Genomic DNA, 21,987 nt, shown 5'->3' with positions numbered 1-21,987 from the left:
TTTATAAAATTCAATTAAAAATCCATACTTAATAATGTTATCATTTCTAATATTATTTGATGATAAATAATTATAAAATACAAGTAGTACGAAAATTGAAGATAACAACTGTTTCCCTGCCTCCAACAACGATTATTAATAACTAATTAATTATTAATTAATTACTGTTTTAAGAATATAAAAATAATTTCGGTATAAAAAACACATGAGAAGACAAACCCCAATTGTATTTATTAAATTAAATCAAAATAAGAAAGATTTTCTTCACGACTCTAGCATCGAGCGTGCGAAGGAATTTAATTGCTCCAGGGCATTCCCGTTCATTTCATCGTAAAAAGGAATCTCTTGACGCATCCTTGAAGCCCACTCTTGCAAATTTTTGAAATCACTCAGGGGATACTTGAAACTCTAAGCGGAAACGAAAAAAATTATGTTCTAGAAGTATTAAATTATAATAATTAGTTACATTTAGTTTTGGGATATTTTGTATTTTTGGCTTTTACCAATATTTCTAATAATTTGGAAAATTTTCAGATTTTCAATTATAATTTATGAATATACTCAACAATTATATTTCATTTTTCCGATATTTATCAGAATAAATTTTCTTAGAACTTGCCGATATTTCTGTTATTTCGGCGAAATTTATTTTTTTACATTTTTATCGAAATCAAGATATTGAGAAATAAATATTCGCAGTTCGAGATACTTGAACACCTGATTTCTACGTTTAGGTAGTACAAATTCAAAGGCACGACTATGCATTTCTTATGGTCTAGAAGATGGTAGGCGTATTTAAACGAAATCGTGCGCTTGGTGTTGAAAGCATGAAATTTTGTGTATAAACACTTTGAGGTATATAAAACCAAAAACACATTAAGGGCATTCGCTATCTCTGTTTTCACAGTTTAGACAAGCTGTCAAAGTCGCCGCCATCTTAGCGCGCTCATATGTTAGAGTTATGTTATGGAGAAGGTCGTCGTAACGCTACCCTAGTAGGTCGATTATTTAGACGACGATTTTCCAATTGCAGACCAAGTCATTGACTGTTCTTGGAGTGGTCCACGACTTCTACAACTGGGGTAGTATCAATCCGAGGTTTCGTGGTGTTGGCCATCAGGACATCGACATGAAAAACACTATCCTTGTCTACTTTGTCACCTATCCTCGAGCGAGCATCAGTACTGCCAGCTACGACTTTGGGTTGGATAGAAACTACGTTTGGAGAACACTCAACAGACACCATTTTCATACTTACTGAGTAACACTCCACCAAGCACTGCATGATGGTGACAGACAGCGCCGACTTGACTTCTGCAACTGGTTTTGCCTCATGGCTGACAACCAGAATAATCACGCTCAACTACTGCAGTCCGACCAGTGTTCGTTCGGAAAAGATGGGTCATTCAACCGTCAGAACAGCCACTTGTTGGAATACGAAAATCAACACTGGAGATTCCTTCACCGCCACCAAGTGCAGTTTCGCTTAAATGTGTGGGCTAGTCCGTTAAAACACAGACTAATTGGCCCGTTCTTCCTGCCAAATCGTCTGAACGGACAAAACTACTTGGAGTTCCTTAAAATATCCAACGAGTTGGACGACATTCCCCTGGCTGAGTACAGACGTATCTGGTTCCAGCAAGATTGGGCACCAGCTCACCAACATCGTGATGTTGTTGCGTATCTAAACGACGAGTTTCCTGGAAGATGGATCGGAAGAAACGGTCCTGTTCGTGGGCCTGCAAGGTCCCCGGATCTAACACCACGCGACTTTTCCCTTTGGGGTTTCATAAAGGAATACGTTTACCAAACACCTGTGACGAGCGTTGAAGACTGAATACAAAGAATCATCAAAGCATGTCGTCCCCATTCCTCCAGAAATCGTTCGGGGTGCATTTCAAAAAAATTCAACACCGTGCATATTTGTGCAATTGCGTCAGAAGGCGGAGTTTCTTAAAACATTTTGTAAAAGTCATTAATATAGATTTGTCACTGTGGCTAATTATTATTTTTTTATTTTAAATGTATACCTGAAAAGCATACGTTTCCTACAATTCGTTAAAGGCTTCTTGTAAAACTGTTTTTTTTTCTTTGACCTCCAAACTCGGTGAAAACTAGGTCTTTCGATTTTTCAAAAATTTAGAAACCAAAGCCTTCCATACCTAACACATATACCCTGATAATAACACTAGGATAAACAATTTTTGAGACAAAAAGCCCTGATTGAACAAATTGAGACACCCTGTATACATCTCAATAAATAAAGATCTAAAATATGTATACTGAATCGATAAAAATTGTTTTTTTTTTTACCGTGAATCTTCGTCTTAGATGCGTAGTTCACCTTTATATGCAGACCCCCGTCTCTTCTTTATAGCCTAAGCGTCTCTTTCGTCACACTAAGCATGGATTAAATAACCTTACCTTATAATCTAAGGTTATTTAATCCATGCACTAAGAAGGCATTTCGCGAGGGTCGTTCAATACGGTACATAGTGTTAGCCCTGTGGCGCCATGTGGCAAGATAAAAAAAAAACTAAAAAGTTTTAAGGTTCATATTTTTTTGTATTTTTAAAAATCATTCGTTTTGTGTATCCCATAATCATATATTCGATAATTTCCCATAGTATAAATTAAGTTTAATCAAAAATCCCCAATTAATAAAAAGCCTTTAATACACTTAATTAACCCCTACTATACTTGGTATGTCATGCGTGATTTGGTTAGAAAGCCCCAGAAAAATCCCAGAAAATAGATATAATTTTTCATTTCTAAATATTAAAATTAAATTAAAAAACCCATAAAACTGAAAAGTTTATTTAAAACCAGAATTTAGCGAATCTATTCTATTCATTGTCCAACCTTAGTATTACCTTCCCCCTGATAGACAATCCGGCACCAGGTAAAAATAGAAAATCCACCCAGAAGGTCAGATTGCACCATGAGGTGACAGTTCTGGGCAAGAAGGAGCGTTCGAATTTTCCCCCCTTTTCCACGCAAACTATATGACGGCCGACCTAACCTCTGCCTTACAGTGTGAAAGATCATATTCGGCTCTGGAAAAATCCCTCAAACATAGTTGCCAAGGACGAAAAATAGAAAGTCATCCAAAGGGGTAGAAACAGAGACCCCTCCGATAGAAAATAACGCCGCCTTCCAACCCCCCCCAGGAAACCATAACTGCAAGTAAAAACCACTACCAAGCCTACACTTCCGACACCCGACTCCCCCCCCCCCCTAGACGGAAGAACAACAAAACCAGAGAACGCAAAGGAAACAAAAAGATTCTAACAAGAAGAGTTCGAACAGAATCGGAACTAGGAGAGATCCCCAACCCAGTCCGGGCTCAGGCCGCGATGTCCCAAGAACGTAGTCAAATAAAAGATGCATAATGCACAAATTTCACGGTCAATCCAAAAGAGCCGAAATGCCCATCGCGTTTAATTTCAAATGAATCCCTAAATCCAAGAACGTTTTCCTAGTGATGGAATAACTATCAGCAGATCAAGTCAACTAAAGGCACCCATCCAAACCCAACTGTCGTCGAAGTATCATCCACTGGCAAAGGACATTCCTGGGTACCGTCCCCTTCTTGGAGACGCTGAATAATGTGGAAACTAAATAACGGGCATCCTGATTTACGTGGAAAATGCCAGCGCTTGAATAGCGTGGAAACTGAATAGCGTGGAAACTGAATAGCGTGGAAACTGAATAGCGTTGAAACTGAATAGCGTGGAAACTGAATAGCGTGGAAACTGAATAGCGTGGAAACTGAATAGCGTGGAAACTGAATAGATTGGAAACTGAATAGCGTGGAAACTGAATAGCGTGGAAACTGAATAACGTGGAAACTGAATAGCGCGGAAACTGAATAGCGCGGAAACTGAATAGATTGGAAACTGAATAGCGTGGAAACTGAATAGCGTGGAAACTGAATAGCGTGGAAACTGAATAGCGTGGAAACTGAATAGCGTGGAAACTGAATAGCGTGGAAACTGAATAGCGTGGAAACTGAATAGCGTGGAAACTGAATAGATTGGAAACTGAATAGCGTGGAAACTGAATAACGTGGAAACTGAATAGCGCGGAAACTGAATAGCGCGGAAACTTAATAGATTGGAAACTGAATAGCGTGGAAACTGAATAGCGTGGAAACTGAATAGCGTGGAAACTGAATAGCGTGGAAACTGAATAGCGTGGAAACTGAATAGATTGGAAACTGAATAGCGTGGAAACTGAATAGCGTTGAAACTGAATAACGTGGAAACTGAATAGCGCGGAAACTGAATAGCGCGGAAACTGAATAGATTGGAAACTGAATAGCGTGGAAACTGAATAGCGTGGAAACTGAATAGCGTGGAAACTGAATAGATTGGAAACTGAATAACGTGGAAACTGAATAGCGTGGAAACTGAATAGCGTGGAAACTGAATAGCGTGGAAACTGAATAGCGTGGAAACTGAATAGCGTGGAAACTGAATAGCGTGGAAACTGAATAACGTGGAAACTGAATAGCGCGGAAACTGAATAGATTGGAAACTGAATAGCGTGGAAACTGAAAAGCGTGGAAACTGAATAGCGTGGAAACTGAATAGCGTGGAAACTGAATAGCGTGGAAACTGAATAGCGTGGAAACTGAATAACGTGGAAACTGAATAGCGCGGAAACTGAATAGCGCGGAAACTGAATAGCGTGGAAATGTTTCCCCTTGTCGTTGCTAAAAGTCGCCACTGTCTGAATTTTAAAGGCGTCTTTTTCCATTTAAACAAGTTGGGCAAAATCGTACAAATTGTTTCATTTGTATTATTGCTTCTTCTCTTTTCTCGAAATTCTTTTTATTTGATAAATATAGGGCCTATTTATGCATTGCACCGAAAAGACTTACGATTTTGTATAAATAAAAGGGTGGCAGATTTTTTGGCGGCAAAAGTATAAAGACGGCCCTGACTATAGTTTTAAAACAAAAATAAATAAATTTTATAAAATAGTAAGATAAGATTTTATATAACGAAAATTTCTTAAAAAAAGGTTAATTAACAAAGAAATATAAATTAAATATTATTATTATATTAATTGTCTAAGAACGAGTGACACTATCTTTAGAAAAATTATTTTTAGACTAGAAATGAAGTTTATGAGTGAACTGGTGGAACAATATTTGTCAAAGGAAATTGGGTTATAGCCAATTAGGTTTCAAAATTCACTATACGAGGTAAAATTTATGTAGTCGCAGATTTTTTAATGAAATTTAAAGAATTATAGTAAAGTTGGACTTGGAAAATCCATGACTTGAGTTATGGTCTGCAAGTGAGCGGGAGTGGTCAGCGAATGAGCGAAGAGATCTGCGAATGACCGGAAGCGACCTACGCATGTGTGTGGAAAATCATTTTGCATCTTACCAAAAGTCAATCGCAAGATAACCTCACTGTTTCACCAAATAACTATGGTCTTTCTCTCGACAATATATAATTTTTAAAAAACAGATACTAAATTACAGTCTCACAATCATTAAAATAATATTATATTTTATAAATCTGATCAGGAATTTGAGATAAGTTCGAGGTCGGAACTCGTTGTAGAAGCGGCTTATTAGACCCGGAGCCGGACTCGTTCTCCCTCCCAAATAATATTTTATTTTATAAATCTGATCAGGAATTTGAGAAAAGTTCAAGGTTGGAAGTTATAGCGTCGTGGCTGGACGGGAACGGTTGGCGGCATCAGAACTCGTTGTAGAAGCGGCTTATTAGACTCGGAGTCGGACTCGTTCTCCCTCCCAGATAATATTTTATTTTATAAATCTGATCAGGAATTTGAGAAAAGTTCGAGGTCGGAACTCGTTGTAGAAGCGGCTTATTAGACGCGGAGTCGGACTCGTTCTCCCTCCCAGATAATATTTTATTTTATAAATCTGATCAGGAATTTGAGAAAAGTTCGAGGTCGGAACTCGTTGTAGAAGCGGCTTATTAGACGCGGAGTCGGACTCGTTCTCCCTCCCAGATAATATTTTATTTTATAAATCTGATCAGGAATTTGAGAAAAGTTCAAGGTTGGAAGTTATAGCGTCGTGGCTGGACGGGAACGGTTGGCGGCATCAGAACTCGTTGTAGAAGCGGCTTATTAGACTCGGAGTCGGACTCGTTCTCCCTCCCAAATAAAATTTTACTTTATAAATCTGATCCGGAATTTGAGAAAAGTTTGAGGTTGGAAGTTATAGCGTCGTGGCTGGACGGGAACGGCTGGCGGCGTAAAGACCGGCACATACGACAGCGACAGAACTCGTAATTATTTTTTGATTTCTTGTATACTTTTGGTAATAGAGTTTACATCAAGTATTTAAAATTAAAATTAACTTTTATTCTAAATAAATTTCGAGCGATACATAAGAATTAAATATAATTTATACAGATCATAGAATCAGTGCTTCCCTAGCTTTTTAAGTCCAAGTTGTAATTATTTTGAGAGTTTTAATTGTCACTTGGTGTAATTTATTTATAATGAACTATTAACAATTTTACTATTTCCAAAAAACTGAAGATGGACCTAATAGTCATCCAGGGAAGTTCCCGGTGGGAAGGTGTGCAGTGTCGAAGAGGCATTACCTCGTTGAACCGCGACGGCGAAGCGCTGGATTAAGTAGTAAACTGAGTGACGGATCGAATCCTACGACCTATAGCGTTGGTCAGTTCCAAACCGAAGGAGCCAAGAGTTTCGATGGCCACTGCTTTAAACATATAGGGTTACTCAAGTGCCGAGGATTTGGATCTTTTCTTCGTTTCAGCCTGGGTAGCGGCCCGGAAAAGGGCTGTTGAAAAACAAATAAATAATCAGCTAGGCTAATACCCAAGGCACCACCTTAGGCCTAAGTCATCATGCGACTTTTGAAGCCCTTAATTCAGGTGGCCGGGTTACAATGCGTAGGAGGGTGGTGGCAAGCCCTGCATGCCACGAGATCGAACCAACAACTCCCTACACTAACTATAACCGTTAACCTAGACAAGTTTTTATGGAAGGGGAAACCGAAGAACTCGGGGGAAAACCCCTTAAAACAGTGGGGAGAGAACTTGCAAACTCTACGCAGAAGGAGTTGTTTCGAGTTTTCACCCAGTGCCACAAGCTGGGATCGAACCTGGCTCCTCTTGCTGCGATGGCGAAAGTGCTAACCACTCCACCACCCCAAAATTAAGATCCCCACTGATTTAGATGAAGTCAGTTATATAATTATCTTATTATTCATTAATTCTTTAAGAATATGTATTGGTAATTTATATTCCCTTTTATAACTTATCCAAAACGAATTGAATTTAATAAAACTTCGGCACGGAAAGTCAAGAAACTCTACAACATCTAACAAGTGCTGAATGTATGAAGTATTTTGAAGAAGCAAAACTTCAAATAGAAACGTTTGCCCGAGAAAACGAAGTGTAAAAAAATTAAGAGAGAAAATTTGGAAGAAAACTGTTAAATCTGAGGGGCAGGTCACTTCCTTGATTAACGACGCACCCCTCGAAAGATTAAATCCGATTTAATCGCGATTATTTTGATTAAATTCAATTTAATCACTGTTGATTAAATAACGTTTAATCATGATTATAATGTTTAAATCTGACTTAATCATGATTAAATGAAAAAATCTGATTAAAATAAACGATTTAATAATGATTAGAATGATTAAATCGCGATTAGAAATTTGAAGGAGAATCAGAAAGATTATATTGGTTAATAGAATGATTACAATTGTGCCTGATTAGAACGAGCGGATTAGAATAATGTTACATGAAAAAAGTAGTACAATGTTACCTTAATTACTAAGCTGTGATAACTCGTGTAACTAAGCTGTGACAACTTGTTACAAAGCTGTGGTGTTTTCGGATGTTTTAAATAAAATGCGATAAGTTAATTTTTTATCATTTCAATCAAATACATTTACGATAGAACCATCAATATTAACAATTAATATTAAATTATCGTACTTAAGTTTTAATTTTAATTATAAATCTCGATTCAATCTGGTTAAATGATTTAATCCGGATTAAAAAATAAATCCTGATGATTAAATCTTGTTTAAATTATGATTAGATTGATTAAATCGTGATTAGATTTTCTAATCTTCATAACCCTGATTTAATCACGATTACCCTGATTTAATCATTTTACTATGATTAAGACGCACCCAAAATGGAAGTGACCTGCCCCTCGTCTAAGCGTGGAAAAAGATGCGCTACATGTGATTAACTTCAGAGTATGAAGAAAAAGAACGATGAAGGATTAAAATGCAAGAATTGTTAAGACTGGATTTGTTTCACTTGTTTGAAGCCATGTGAAGGAAACTGTGAATAATTACCTAATGAAGTGCCGAAGTATTTCTGCAAAAACTATTTACCAGAAGAATAAATATTTCTATTTTATAAAATAACACTATAAACACTAATTAAAATTTTTCATATCTAAATATTTAGATTCTGTTTTTAATTGATTCTATGATCTGTATAAACTAAATTTATTATGTATCGCTCAAAATTTATATGGGGTTAAAGGTTAGTTTTAATTATTATTACTCTTAAACCACAAGGGCTAGTTTTTATCTATTAGGGGTTGAAATTTCAAGTCGGACGTATTGAACATTCGAATTACATGTAATTAACTTTTACTAATGTGCTAAACATTACTCCTTATACGCGACAACAAGATGGTCAATTTCAAGTCGGACGTATTGAACATTCGAATTACATGTAATTAACTTTTACTAATGTGCTAAACATTACTCCTTATACGCGACAACAAGATGGTCAAGAGCAGTATTTTCTATAAGTCAGGGCAATTTATATATTATATTCGTTGGTGTAGGTCAAGAGTATATGATATTAACACTAATGGCAAAAGTATACAACAAAACAAAATTAGTACGTTCCTGTCTTGACAGCGCCAGCCGTTCCGCCACCGCCGCCAACCGTTCCCGTCCAGCCACGACGCTATAACTTCCGACCTCGAACTTTTCTCAAATTCCTGATCAGATTTATAAAATAAAATATTATTTGTTCGGGAGAATGAGTCCGACTTCAAGTCTAATAAGCCACTTCTACAACGAGTTCTGACGCCGCAAGCCATTCCCGTCCATCCGCAGCCACCGCCAGCCGTTCCGTCCAGCCGCAGTCACAGCCAGCCATTGCCGTCTAGCTGCAGCCAGCCATTGCCGTCTAGCTGCAGCCAGGTGGTCAGAATTTATAGACCGGTGCTCTAAACCGCCGCAGCTAGAGCTAGCCGTTTCATCCAGCCATAGCCGCAATCAGCCACTCCCATCCAGCCACCGCGGCCAACCGTACCCGTCCAGCCACGACGTTATTACTTCCGACCTCGAACATTTCTCAAATACCTGATTAGATTTATAAAATAAACATTATTTGGGAGGGAGAATGAGTCCGACTTATAAGTCTTATAAGCCGCTTCTACAACGAGTTCTGACGCCGCCAGCCATTCCCGTCCATCCGCAACCACCGCCCGCCGCCCCGTCCAGCCGCAGCCATGTGATCAGAATTTATATACCGGTTCTCCAAAACACTGCAGCCGCAGTTAGCCGTTTCATCCAGCCGCTCCCGTCGAGCCGCAGCCGCCGCTAGCCGTTCCATCCAGCCGCAGCCGCAGAAAGCCGTTCCGTTTAACCAAAGCCGCCGGGGGTCTAACATCATAATACCTTACGCCAACGTCCACAGCCTGGACAGGTGACAGAACAGCCAAGGCAGGTAGAGAACCCTACCACTGACGGTCTCACCTTCGGCGCAAGCCGCTCAACCCAGCAGAAGGTGAAACTCCAGCCAACACCCTATCCACGACGCTCTAACTTCCGACCTCGAATTTTCTCAAATTCCTGATTAGATTTATAAAATAAAATATTATTTCGGAGGGGAACGACAGGAAACACAGAGGCCCACGTTACCCGGCACAGTTTGCACCGGACACCCGTTGTTCCCCCAAAAGACCGGGAAAAGGACCTCTCCGCCTCATAGACCACAGCAGGCTAACCAATGCTTCGAGGCGGCCAGTTTGCCTGTACCCTCTCCGTTAGCCTGAGCCGAAACCCAGTTACCAGCGCCTTCCGGACCGAAGTCGGAGGATGAGATAGGACCATTTGAACGGAGCTAACATCTCCTTGTGCGCCACCGGTCTTATGGGTTACAAAAGCCGGACCCTGACTTCCCGGTAAAGCCACCAGTTATCTGACCGATTAAGGGACCGCCGCCGCCGGCATCAGACTATTGTATTTATACACCTCGGGCACTGCCTAAGCATTACAGGGGCTTATCATCATTTGTACTGGCCGAGCCTCCGATCTGTATACAAAATTAGGAGTCGCTTCCTAAAAGACATAAACAATTAAGTATATGCAAGAAAGTAAGCTCTCTCATTCCCTACATACCCAGTGTGTGACTTTATCCAAGTAAACGTGACCAGCGTCACCATCCTTTTCAACATCTTACGCATTTTATGGCATAAGCCATGATTGTTTTAATGATTGCTTATTGCGTTAATAGCAAAAAAGACAATCCGTAAAAATCGTTGCAACATCACCTGGACGTTGACCTTGCGCCCTTAACCAGCAAATACTTTCATGTATTGCTAAGAACTCCAGAGAAAACGCATCCACTTTTTCATTAATGCAACTGACCACGTTATAGACCTCTACACCGTTCCTATACACAACAAAAGCCACGCTTGCACCCCTACTGGACAACGAACCGTCATTTAACACCTCTACCCTATTGGTAGTTGCTCTTTGATGTTTATAATTCCCTTGACCGCTGGGTGGTCCTCCCGTGGGTCACCTGGGTAGAGGTAGTTACCACCTTGTAACTCCATCTCACAATGCTTGCTGTCTTCTCTGAACAGAAGGACCTGAATACAGCAGCTTCCCGATTCACCACCAGGTCTAATGTTTATATACCAGCAAGGATCCTTAGCACATCGCTCGAGACAGTCAGGTAAGCACAAGTTATACGTAGGGCAGCAATTCTCTGCCGTCCACCGTTCCCGTCCAGCCACGAGATAAGTTTTTGTCTGCTAGTGACCGGAAGTGCCTTACGACTATCTGAAAGTCAACCGCATAGGTGGGGTAGTTTCTGAGAAACAGAGTTGCAGACATGAGATACGCTCCAAAAATTCCCAATTTGGCTACGTTAGGACAAGGGAAATACAAGTTTTCACTAAATTTCACGATGGTAGGGTGAACAAGTCAATCTCTCGTGGAATTACCCATAATATAGAGGTGATCAATACCTATCTAACGAAGTATCAATTGAAATTTCTTTATACACCGTTGATGAGATATTTCCGTTTCGCGGCACGTTTTAAAACCGTCAGTAGCGGCGTGAAGTGATCACCACCATCGCTAACATCATCTTAGAAAATAACAGCCTCTAAAAAAGTCGAGAAAAGAGAGGAAGAAATATTTAATGTTACACTGAAGAAATCAGCGAGTGAAATTATGGGTACGATTCGACCAACTTGTTTATATGGAGAACGACGCCTTCAAAATTCAGTTAGCGGCGACTTCTAGCAACGCCAAAAGGAATCTTTTCCACGCTATTCAGTTTCCACGCTATTCAGTTTCCACGCTATTCAGATTCCACGCTATTCAGATTCCACGCTTTTCATCTTCATTAATCAGTTTCCACGTTATTCAGGTTTTACTAACTTTTCCACGTTATTCAGGTTTTACTAACTTTTCCACGTAAATCAGGATGCACGTTATTCAGTCGGTCCCCCTTCTTTATCGAGAAATAAAGTCATCCAAGTCGCTTATGCAGTAATCCGGTATTCGAGACACCAAGAGAAAGAGCCAGCAAAAAGAAGACAACATCCCCTGACTGCGAAACAGTAACGTTGAAAATTTCTTTAACCCCCCCCCCTCAATATTCCCTGAGACGGAAAAACTACGTTTAGACATATACGCCAATCCCCGACAAGTTAAAAATTGAGTCTAGAACCCCAAAAATCATGTTAAATCGATACTCCCCAATAATTCCTCCAATACTAAGTTAGAGTGTTTTGTTAATTTCCTGTCCCGAGAGCGAGAAATACCCCGTGTCGAGAGCCCCAAATAATACTCCTTTATCCCAACCAGTATAAAAACCGAACCCCAACCCATAACAGTATCTCAACTGATTTCTACCTTTTCCACGCCAGTCATAAGTTTAGAGCTACTCTCCCCAATAATTTATAAAATCTCCAAGTAAATTTAAGCGCCTAACGCAAGTTCTCTCTTTATTTTTCTTTACCGCCTCCATTTTTAAGTGTATAACCCTCACCATGGCTGCCAGGTATCCCGAGGATACGCCTGATTTATGTAAGAAATCCCATTTTTAACTTTTCGTTTATATTGTTCATTTTGGTGTTATTTTATCTATCAATAAAAGCATTTTAATCAAAGTTTCATTGAGTATCCTAATCACTGTCCGATATTATCATCTTTCTTTTACTTATTATCATCAACGCACTGCTACGTCGTAATACAAACGATACGCGCGGAGCGAAGGGGTAATAATAGTTATTTTGCGTCGACTTTGACTGCTTGTTAAAACTGTCAAAACAGCGATAGCGAATGCCCTTAATGTTTTTTTTTGTTTTATATACCTCAAAGTATTTATATACAAAATTTCATGCTTTCATCACAAAGTACACGATTATTTCCCGTATCTTCTAGACTATTATGTTTAGGTAGTACTCAAGTACCTACGCCCACAAATTCAAAGGCATGACTATGCATTTTAACACGAATAGTCAGGACCGTTAGCCAAACAATTAAGTGTACGTTTTTTGGCAAAAATGGTTTCGAAATGAATAGTTTAGAAACACATCACATAATTTTTACTATTATAAGTAACATAAAAACAATATATATGACAATTCCAATTGATTTGATGCTTATTTTCTTACCGAAGCTTTTTTTCGACAGTGATACTCTTCGCGATCAGACTTGGACTTGCAACCCATTTGAGTAGAATATCGTTCTTTGTTATGTTTGTAACTTAATGATGAAGCTTAATACTGAGATGAATATAGATTTAATAATACCTAAGAAATATAATTACATTTAGACTGGAGATACCGACATACGCAGCCGCTGTCTTGCCGGCTTACGCATGAGGGCGGTAGGGTAAACACCGGTCGTTTATCTTAAACAGTTATGGTTTACGGAAACCGTATCGCCCTCTATTGGTGAGTATCACAGTTATACAACATATAGATAATCTCGAATACAACATTCTTGTTAGTAGAATTTTAACTCTTGAACACACTTAGACACTAGATGGCTCTACTATGAACTTAATCATGATTGCCCAACAGATTTGAAAATATGTTCGTTGATAATTCTTGCTAATTGTCATTCTTATTGTTAATATGCTACCCGTCTTAGTGCACAGCAAAGCAACGCTGCCCTTTAAAGACAAAACTTCGTTTTTCTATTAAAACTAAATAATAGAGATATCGAGTATCTAATAACTGTGGAAGCGCAAGCTGGATTGAGGATGTCCCTTTTTTGTAGTCTCGCATGCTCGAGTTCTTGAAGTGATTTTCCTTTAGTAGTCAGCTTTTAGATTTTTCCTTTAGTAGTCAGCTTTTAGATTTTTGAAGTTTTCGCGCAAGGCTCAACCATTTTCTTTAAATTTTCAACGTCAGTTTACAATTTAAAAATGCGTTAAAGAAAAGCATGTTATTACAAAGACTGTCGGAATGATGTTATATCATCTGGGAAAGTTTATATGAAAGGGATATGCTTTTTTCCATTTCCAAAATCAAAGACTCAATTAGAAAAATGCCAGCGTTGAATAAATTCATGTGGTAGACCAGATTTCTTAAAACTGGATCGGATTAAAAGGTATCATTTTAAATGTTCTGAACATTTTTTTAGTAGTGAGGGACTTGCAAGTGAATATCCAATTTTGTTTTAGGTTTTGGAAGCGGGTAAAAGATTTCGTTTTCCATTTCGAATTGCTTTTGCAGTTCATATAACAGCATATATCCATGCTGTCTGAAGCGCTAAATAAGCCTTAGTCGAATGAAATTAATTAAAGTTTCAACGGCATTTATCCCTTCGCGTTTTCATGTGTACGTTTAACCTTTTTACTGTGTTACTCGTTTTGGTCGATAGAGAATGCCTGTATTTATATTGAATGATAATGTTGACACGACTTTTGTCGTTGCTATCAATCCTCCCCCTGCTCAAAAAGTTAGCTCCTTCCCATAATAAATAAAAAAAAACCTCCAACGCATCGTTACACGGCCACCTGAATTCAAAGGAGTTAAATGTCGCTAGCTGACTTAGACCTAAGGTGGTGCCATGGGTGTAAACCCGGCTGCGCACATGAGAAGTGAAGAGAGCGACGCCATGTGAAATTAGAAAAAATCCTAATTTATCACATATCTTGCTAAGCTTGCTCGTGCGCGAACTTTGTTTTTAAAACGACGCATACGTGGGCGCTCGAAATTCGTTCGCAAGCTTTATGTGTGCATCCGGCTTTAACCTAGCTGCATGTAATCTCTATAGTTCCCTAAAACTGAAGTCTGCCGATGTGGTTGAGGTGCCCGTCGGGGACTCTTTTCTTACCCCTCCCATTCCTGCCGAGGGCAAATTCCACCATGATGCCCTCGGATCGTCCAAGTTTCAATAAATACATTCTTGGAACAATTGACTAAGACCATGACAACTTTCATGGGTGGAAATAGAAATAATAAGAAAACATACTGGTACTTCCAAAATAGTGAAGATGGCTCTCAGTGAAATATCCGCGATGCTCAACTCGTCCGAAGCGATGTATTTCTGCTTTCCCAGAATGCCGTCAATGACTCGCAAACTGTCGTTGATTCGCGCCATCTGTCTTTCGGAAGCTTCTTGCCGCAGAAACACGCGGATTCTCTGTTCAAATCGGAAATCATTATTTTTACTATGAATCTTTCTTGACCAGGTTATGAAATTGTGTATGGTTCGCAGATCGTATCGTCACATTTCAATTCTTGAAAATCTTAATATTTAATATCCTTAATTACTTGTTTTATCGACTTTTTTGACCCCACCCCCAATTTACGTAACAAATACTCAAACCCCCCCAAATTATAATAGCACCATTAACCTATAAGTCACTAAATTCCATTCAAAATTTAAGCCAATTTGTTTTGGCTTCACCTCTGGAAAACTAATCATGATATTAAATAAATGATAATATAGATAATCAGACAAAATAGCAAATCACAGTTGGAAGCACTATGTGTATTTTGGTTAAACATGTAGCTTTATTTAAATAAAATGAAAAGCTATTAATATATCTCTTTCGAAAGAGGTATCGATCGAGGCTTTTGAAATGGAATATGAACCTTCGCCGGCTCGACACAAATTCCGTTTAGATATAGTTTTTCACCTAATCGTGACAAAGATTTAACGGCTTTTATTACTTTGCTTAAAGATGTAAAATGTAACATTAACAAGATGCGTAAATAACATTCTACCGTAAGAGATATATTATGTACATCTGATAAAATGTATCAATATACTCGTGTAGCAGTGCTTAATCCACCACTGGGGGCACATTATTGATTAAAAAATTAGAAATGGTTCATAAAATAAAAAAATTGAGGGTTACGTGCTCGACAAAATGAAAATTGAGGGCATAATACAACAAACATTTGTGAAATGATGTTACAAATAATAGAATTCAATTTCGAAGCCTCAAGATTTTTACGAAATGTCTAATACATAAATGAAACCATTTACGAATCATTGATACAAAAAATTTATAAGCAAATTAAATTAATCGATAGGAAAATTCGTAAAAAAATAAGTTTTCATCGTTGCGGTTTTTTGAGGGAATGAATTGGTTTCTGTGGCGCGTTTTCTTAACAACGGCAACCAGCCAATGCTGTTTTACGTTTCCCCGTTTATCGATGTATAAAGCTTCTTGATAATAATATTTAGCAATAGTAATTAGCTAGGTTCATACCGAAGGCGATACAAAAGACTTTATTAGACACCCAATACAGAAGGATATTCTCTATACCATTGGAATTTACTTACAAAATATCGCATGATATTGGCAGATATGGTTCCAGAATCGAAATCGAGTGCTTGGTTAACGAGTGCCCTCTTAGCCACATCAAGGGGATATAATTTGTGATCGGGCGAATATTTGTCAATCAGGTAAGCCATGATAGCTCGGCTATGATATAAAATAAACTAAATTGAAAATGGTTTTTATGTTGTACGTGGCGTGTAAAGAATCAATTTCTGAGCAGATTTAAGCTATCTTGAAAACTTTGACTTGACATTGTTACAAAAGTATATTTCAAATTTAAAAAATTCAAATAAATCGCCTACGTTATTAAAAAATTGTAGGACAAATATTAAAAATTAATTTTAATTAACTAATTAAAATTAGTGTTCCAGCCCTAATACCAGAGGATAGCGCGATAAACTCAGTTGTTAATGTGGTTCTTCAAAAGTGAAAATGAAAATAATATTAGATTTCCATTTAAATTTAAAAAAATACACTAGTAAAATCTGTTAGAAAATTAGAAAATTTTTACATTTATAAATTTACTCTATTAACCAAAAGATTTTCATTTTAGATAACTATAAACCCCTATAGCAATAACCAAATTATGACGCCTCTGCAACTCAATGTGCACAGTCGATTTTGAGATGTACGAAAATAACATCACAATCAAATGACCTGGAATTAACCGTGCAATTACGACTAAGACGAATATGACGTAGAAACACGTAATTTTAAAACATCATTTAGAAACATTCATGTAACTGTTCCACACCTTACATTTTTATTGACCTCTGATTGTACTATAAGGTAAGTTACCTTTCAGCGAGATAAAAGCCATTATCATCAATTGCTGGAATTGTGTGAAAAGGGTTAATCTGTAAATATATCAATGGCTTCATGTATTTAATTGTTATAATTATTGTACAAAATGTAAAAGATATAGAATTATCACAAATAATATTTCTTTTTTAAAAAAGTTAGAAACGAAATTACCAGGGCCTAAAACTACCCAAAAAATAATATTAATACTAATAATAAGAATTAGATAGACTAATAACCAAGGTACCACCTTAGGCCCATGTCATCTAGCGACGTTTAATGCCTTTAAATAGGTGGCCACGTTATAATGCGTAGGAGGGTGGGGGAAGCCCTTCATGCCACGCTAGCCAACAGCTCCCTACACTCACTATAGCCTTTAACCTCCGATCTAATTGGGAACAATCAATGATATTGTACATAGCGTTTTCCAATCAGGGTTAGCTTTTGTCCTTTAAAATTTAACTCTTGAATTTTTTTAAATTTAGTAGAATTCAAATGTCTAGCGGGAATACAGGTAACTGAGAGCAAAGCTCAAGCAACTGGAGGCTCGTTTTTCTCAAACGAGGTTCTTAGAATTCAAAATATGATCTTCAATTATTTTACACTATGCTTACTTTTAACTTAATGGTAAATATAACCTTAACCTTGACTTTAGTTTATTTACCTTATTTCTAGAAAAATTGCAATAATAATCAAGGAAAACTTAAATATAGCTTTTCTTAATATGAAGTTTTTAAGGTTTAAGTTTTCTTTTCAGGTGGCGGTAGCTAAAAAGTAGTTAAAATATGATAAGAATTTCACCGATCATTAGCGTTGCCTGAAATTCGTTAAAGGTTTTTGGTCAAACTATGTAAAATAGGCGTTCTTTTAGGATAGTCAAAGCTACATCGAGGGAGTTTTACAACGTAAATAGCCCCCCTGTCTATGCCATTGTCACCAATACGAAATTCACAATTGGAAAAGTCAAAATATTACAAGAAATTCCATAAGCATATAAAAAAATTAGCTAAATTTACCTTATCTTTACCGTAAATATAATATAAGATAAGATATTTAAATATAAATGAAGTTGTAAAACACTTACCTTCAGAAATTCGGGTGTCAGATGTTCTTTCCGCATCACGTTTACATTTTTAATCTCGAATTCGACGCCGATAATTTTGGCCACTATCTTTAGCGACCTACAAAATGGACTAGCCGGGTTTTCGTACAAAATAACGGACATTTTCAATTATTGTAAACGCTCCCTCAAAACTGCTTCAATTGAATGAAGTAATCGAAATAGGGCCTTCAAAGATATTAAACATATCAATTTACGTTATCTTCAAACTGAAATTTAATCGTGGTTTTTCATTTGTCTCTTTTGAAATAATACGACAACCAAATACCAAGCGATAAATATATTCGTGATATACGTAACGATACTGTGCTGATTAGTGACTGGATTTTATCACTACACGCGACTGTCTGTTCACTGATTAAACTTATCCAAACACTTTGTCAAGGTGACTATTCATATTTTGTGATTAAAATCATTTAAGATATGTGAATTGTTATCGCTTCTAAGTCATTCATTTTGGTACATGCAAGCGTTCGCAATTACTAATTGCCGTTCGGGGATTGGTGCACGATATATTTATAATGGGCGCGAAATTCGTTTGGCAATAAAGAAGAAATGAAGAGAGTTAACTGACAATGAATAGGATTCTCAGCGGAAATTTGATATCAATGAACTTTTTATTGACCTAGACAAAATAATATACATTAACCCTTCACTCTTAAATGAATCAGGATTGGCTACTATTTGGGGGGGGGTTAACCACAGTTTTCACTTTCCAATAGAGTTCGGATATTTTCGCGACTTTACAACTTCAATAATAGAGGGAGTTAGTGGTTTATTTCTCTTAACATGATTTCTAGGGATCCAGACTCAATCTATAAGTCCAACAAAGGAATGCTCCGCTACGGTTATTTATTTCGTAGGAGGAGGAGGAGGAAGAGGTTAAGGAAAGTTTTTACGTTACGATGGACTTCAAGGTATTTTTTCTGCGTGGGGAGTCTGTCACTTCGTAGTCTTAAAGATCGGAATATCTTAAACGGATAGGACGGTACCAGATGAAGCATTTTCTGGACGGGTTGATCTCGCTGACGATTCGGTTGATTCTAGGGGGATTCTTTTCAATTCACTCTCACTTTCACTTTCGGCCAGTCTTATACGAAAAGTTCCTTAATTCGGGTTTCACTAGATCAAATAACGTTACAATGTGCAATTTTGCATTTTTTTCGGTTATTTAATTATGCTTATCATCTTTAATTTAACTTGGGGAAAATTCGAAACCGACTTTAACTGCAAATAAATTTTCACCAGTAGATCACTACCCTTTACATCTGGAGCCAAAAAAGTGCTACACGTGTGCTATATTAGTGAGATTTTGCTGTCTACATGTGGTCTCTTTATTTTTAACTTAAGCTCTATTTAAGTTCAGAGTGATCCACAAGTGTTTATGATAAATTTTATTAACACGTCACAATATTGGAATACTAGTTTGTATTTGTTGGCACACTACGGAATCACGTTTGGATCACATTTTGGTATTTTTCGTGGATCATTCAAAAATCAGTTTAGCTCACTTGAAGAACATTTAGTAGATTTTGAGTTTTAGCGTTAGCCTTAACGTTCAACATGCTTCAGCAGCCGCTACTACCAATTTTGCATTAGCCTCCTAAAGAGTCTTGTACATTTAAACTAAAACTATATTCGACGCATAATCTTTGGTGAAGCAAAGAGATAACTGAAGCAACTCATATATTTTGGCGTTCGAACGAATGCTGAAGTGAAACTGTCTATATTAGAAGCTTTAAAAAACATAGACGTACTTGGGGTGGCGGAATGGTTAGCACTTTCGCCTCGCAGCAAGAGGAGCTGGGTTCGACCCCAACTTGTGGCACTCGGTGAAAACGCGTAACAACTCTTTCTGCCTTGAGTTTTCAAGTTCTCTCCTCACTGGTTTAAGAGGTTTTCCCCAGAGCTCTTCGGTTTCTTCTTCCATAAAAACTTGTCGAAGTTATCGGTAATAGTTAGTGTAGGGAGCTGTTGGCACGCGTGGTATGAAGGGCTTGCCACCACCCTCCTACGCATTGTAACCCGGCCACCTGCATTAAAGGATTTAAAAGTCGCTTGATGACTTAGGCCTAAATTATTGCCTTGGGTATTAGCCTTATAGCTGATTATTTTCATAGCTCGTGCTATGTGTTGCGAAATATTAATCACCCCGCGCACTAGCCTTTGTTAATTTAAAAACGAAATTAAAATATAAAAATAATTTGGATACTTAAAAGCCTACTCTTTTGGCATTTAAACCCCTATTTGATAGTTTCAAATATTTCCTTCTAAGATGATAGAATAATCGTTATAGTCATTCAGCATTATTATACACTGATATGTCAGTCTACCATAGTGTTCTGGAGATGCTTCACTTAGGACCCTAGATGTGATCCATTGGCGTAACTATGAGTGCATTAAGTGAACAAGTGAGGCAATTTGGTTACGTTAGTGATTTACTAGTGCACATATTTAAAACATATTGATAGCACATTTAGTTCAATTTGGTTCACTATTTTCCTACATGAAGAACACGCACCAAATGTGAGTTATAAGAGGCTAGTGATCCAATTTTGTTACGCCCCCTTCATGCTCAAAAGATGTGCCTTTAGTGATTTACTAGTGAACTTCATATTCGCAGTGTTGGGGTGGTCTCATTGTCTTGTCAACTGTCTCCAGCCAGAATAGGAATGGCACAGTTCAAATTTCACCATTGGAATTGTATAATTTTTCCTCGGTCTCTTTGTTTTGTTCTCCTTCAATTTGATGAGGGTGCCGGTAGCGTAGGCTTGGGTGTACTAGTTTCTTTGGTTGAAGTCTCGGATGACGTGAAAATGCAACCAAATTTCTGATTGGCTGGAGGTTATCTCAATCCGTTCAAGTGGTAAAGACTCTCTATTCGGCCCTCGCAGACTCTCTTTCCTCTCGGGTGTGTGGATGACAGACGGAAAATGTATCCCTCGTGCTGTGAATCTGGGCTCGTATGAGGGAAGGCTACAGAAACAGTAAGGTCTCCAACAAAGGGGTCATATTTTGGGGCTTTTCCTTTCGTGACCAGGTTTCTAGGCGTGCCGGGGTTGATTTTCGTGGTGCAATCGACCTTCAATGTTGATTTTCTTGACTATCTATTTCATTCGCTGGTGCCAGTTTGGCTGGGTTCGGGGCAGGTGTAAAAAGGATACACAATGTGAAGGGGATCTTAAACTAAGCCTTATCTGGATAAATACCTAACTTGGATATTTAATGTAAATTCTAAGTCTACTTAATACCTTAAATTTTCACTTTAGTTTGAAGGGTCAGATTTTCAGAAGGGGTTTAGTTATAAAAGGTTGTAATTTTAATTGAATCACATTTAAATGAGCTTTTGACCTTTCCAGAAAAGGAGAGCAAATCTGTAAAGGTTAATCATACGTAACACAAAGAAATATAAACACAATGGTAATAACACTGAAACAAAACAAATAAACACTTTCAACATCACTTGGAAACAACATTAATCAGGATATTTGAGTTATGGAGATTCTTTATCTTTTATAATGGAAAATATTTGCACTGAGAATATAATGAAAATACTTAAAGGGGGAGATAGACAATAGGCGAAACAGAAAAGAGGGGAGTCACGTGACTTTGTGGAGAACTGCAGCGAAATCTATCCTAAGAAATACGAATTATTATTCATTCTCTTTTGCTAATGTCGGTTTAAAGTTTGAGCGATTCATCTAAATCATCTAATTATTATTAATATTTAAAAAATATTGTGGAAGTTAATTAGCTGCCTGCAGTATTCTGGAAGGACTAATTTGTTTCTTTACCGTCGCACATGATTTTGTTTTCCCATTTTAACAAGTTGGCTAAGACCAAATTTACTTTATAGTTTCGCCTATTGATTTTTCTATTTTATCCCATTTCTGGCTCACTTGATAACGTTTTATAAGGAATATATTTTATGGGTAATACTTGAGAAACTGCGCAATAATGAAAGGTAAAAACATTTTGCCGGGATATCAGCAACAGGGGGGTAACTTA

At 37.7% G+C, this 21,987-nt stretch overlaps 1 protein-coding gene across 1 annotated transcript; it reads right to left on the bottom strand.

Moving 5' to 3' along the window:
* Positions 1-213: 213 nt before the first annotated feature.
* On the bottom strand, positions 214-18,190 carry LOC149945968 (glutathione S-transferase 1-like). The gene is made up of 5 exons (XM_090171957.1): positions 17,944-18,190; positions 16,857-16,915; positions 16,061-16,202; positions 14,738-14,908; positions 214-408 (listed from the first exon to the last, which is right to left on the bottom strand). Exons 1-5 carry the CDS (start codon positions 18,082-18,084, stop codon positions 265-267), a joined length of 657 nt encoding a protein of 218 aa, XP_090028083.1. The 5' UTR covers positions 18,085-18,190; the 3' UTR covers positions 214-264.
* Between the last annotated feature and the right edge of the window lie 3,797 nt (positions 18,191-21,987).

This window comes from Leiobunum rupestre, chromosome 4, assembly GCF_980474605.1.
Source record: "Leiobunum rupestre chromosome 4, qqLeiRupe1.1.hap1, whole genome shotgun sequence".
NCBI classification, from domain to species: Eukaryota; Metazoa; Arthropoda; class Arachnida; order Opiliones; family Sclerosomatidae; genus Leiobunum; species Leiobunum rupestre.
This window is presented reverse-complemented; position numbering and strand designations above follow the sequence as displayed.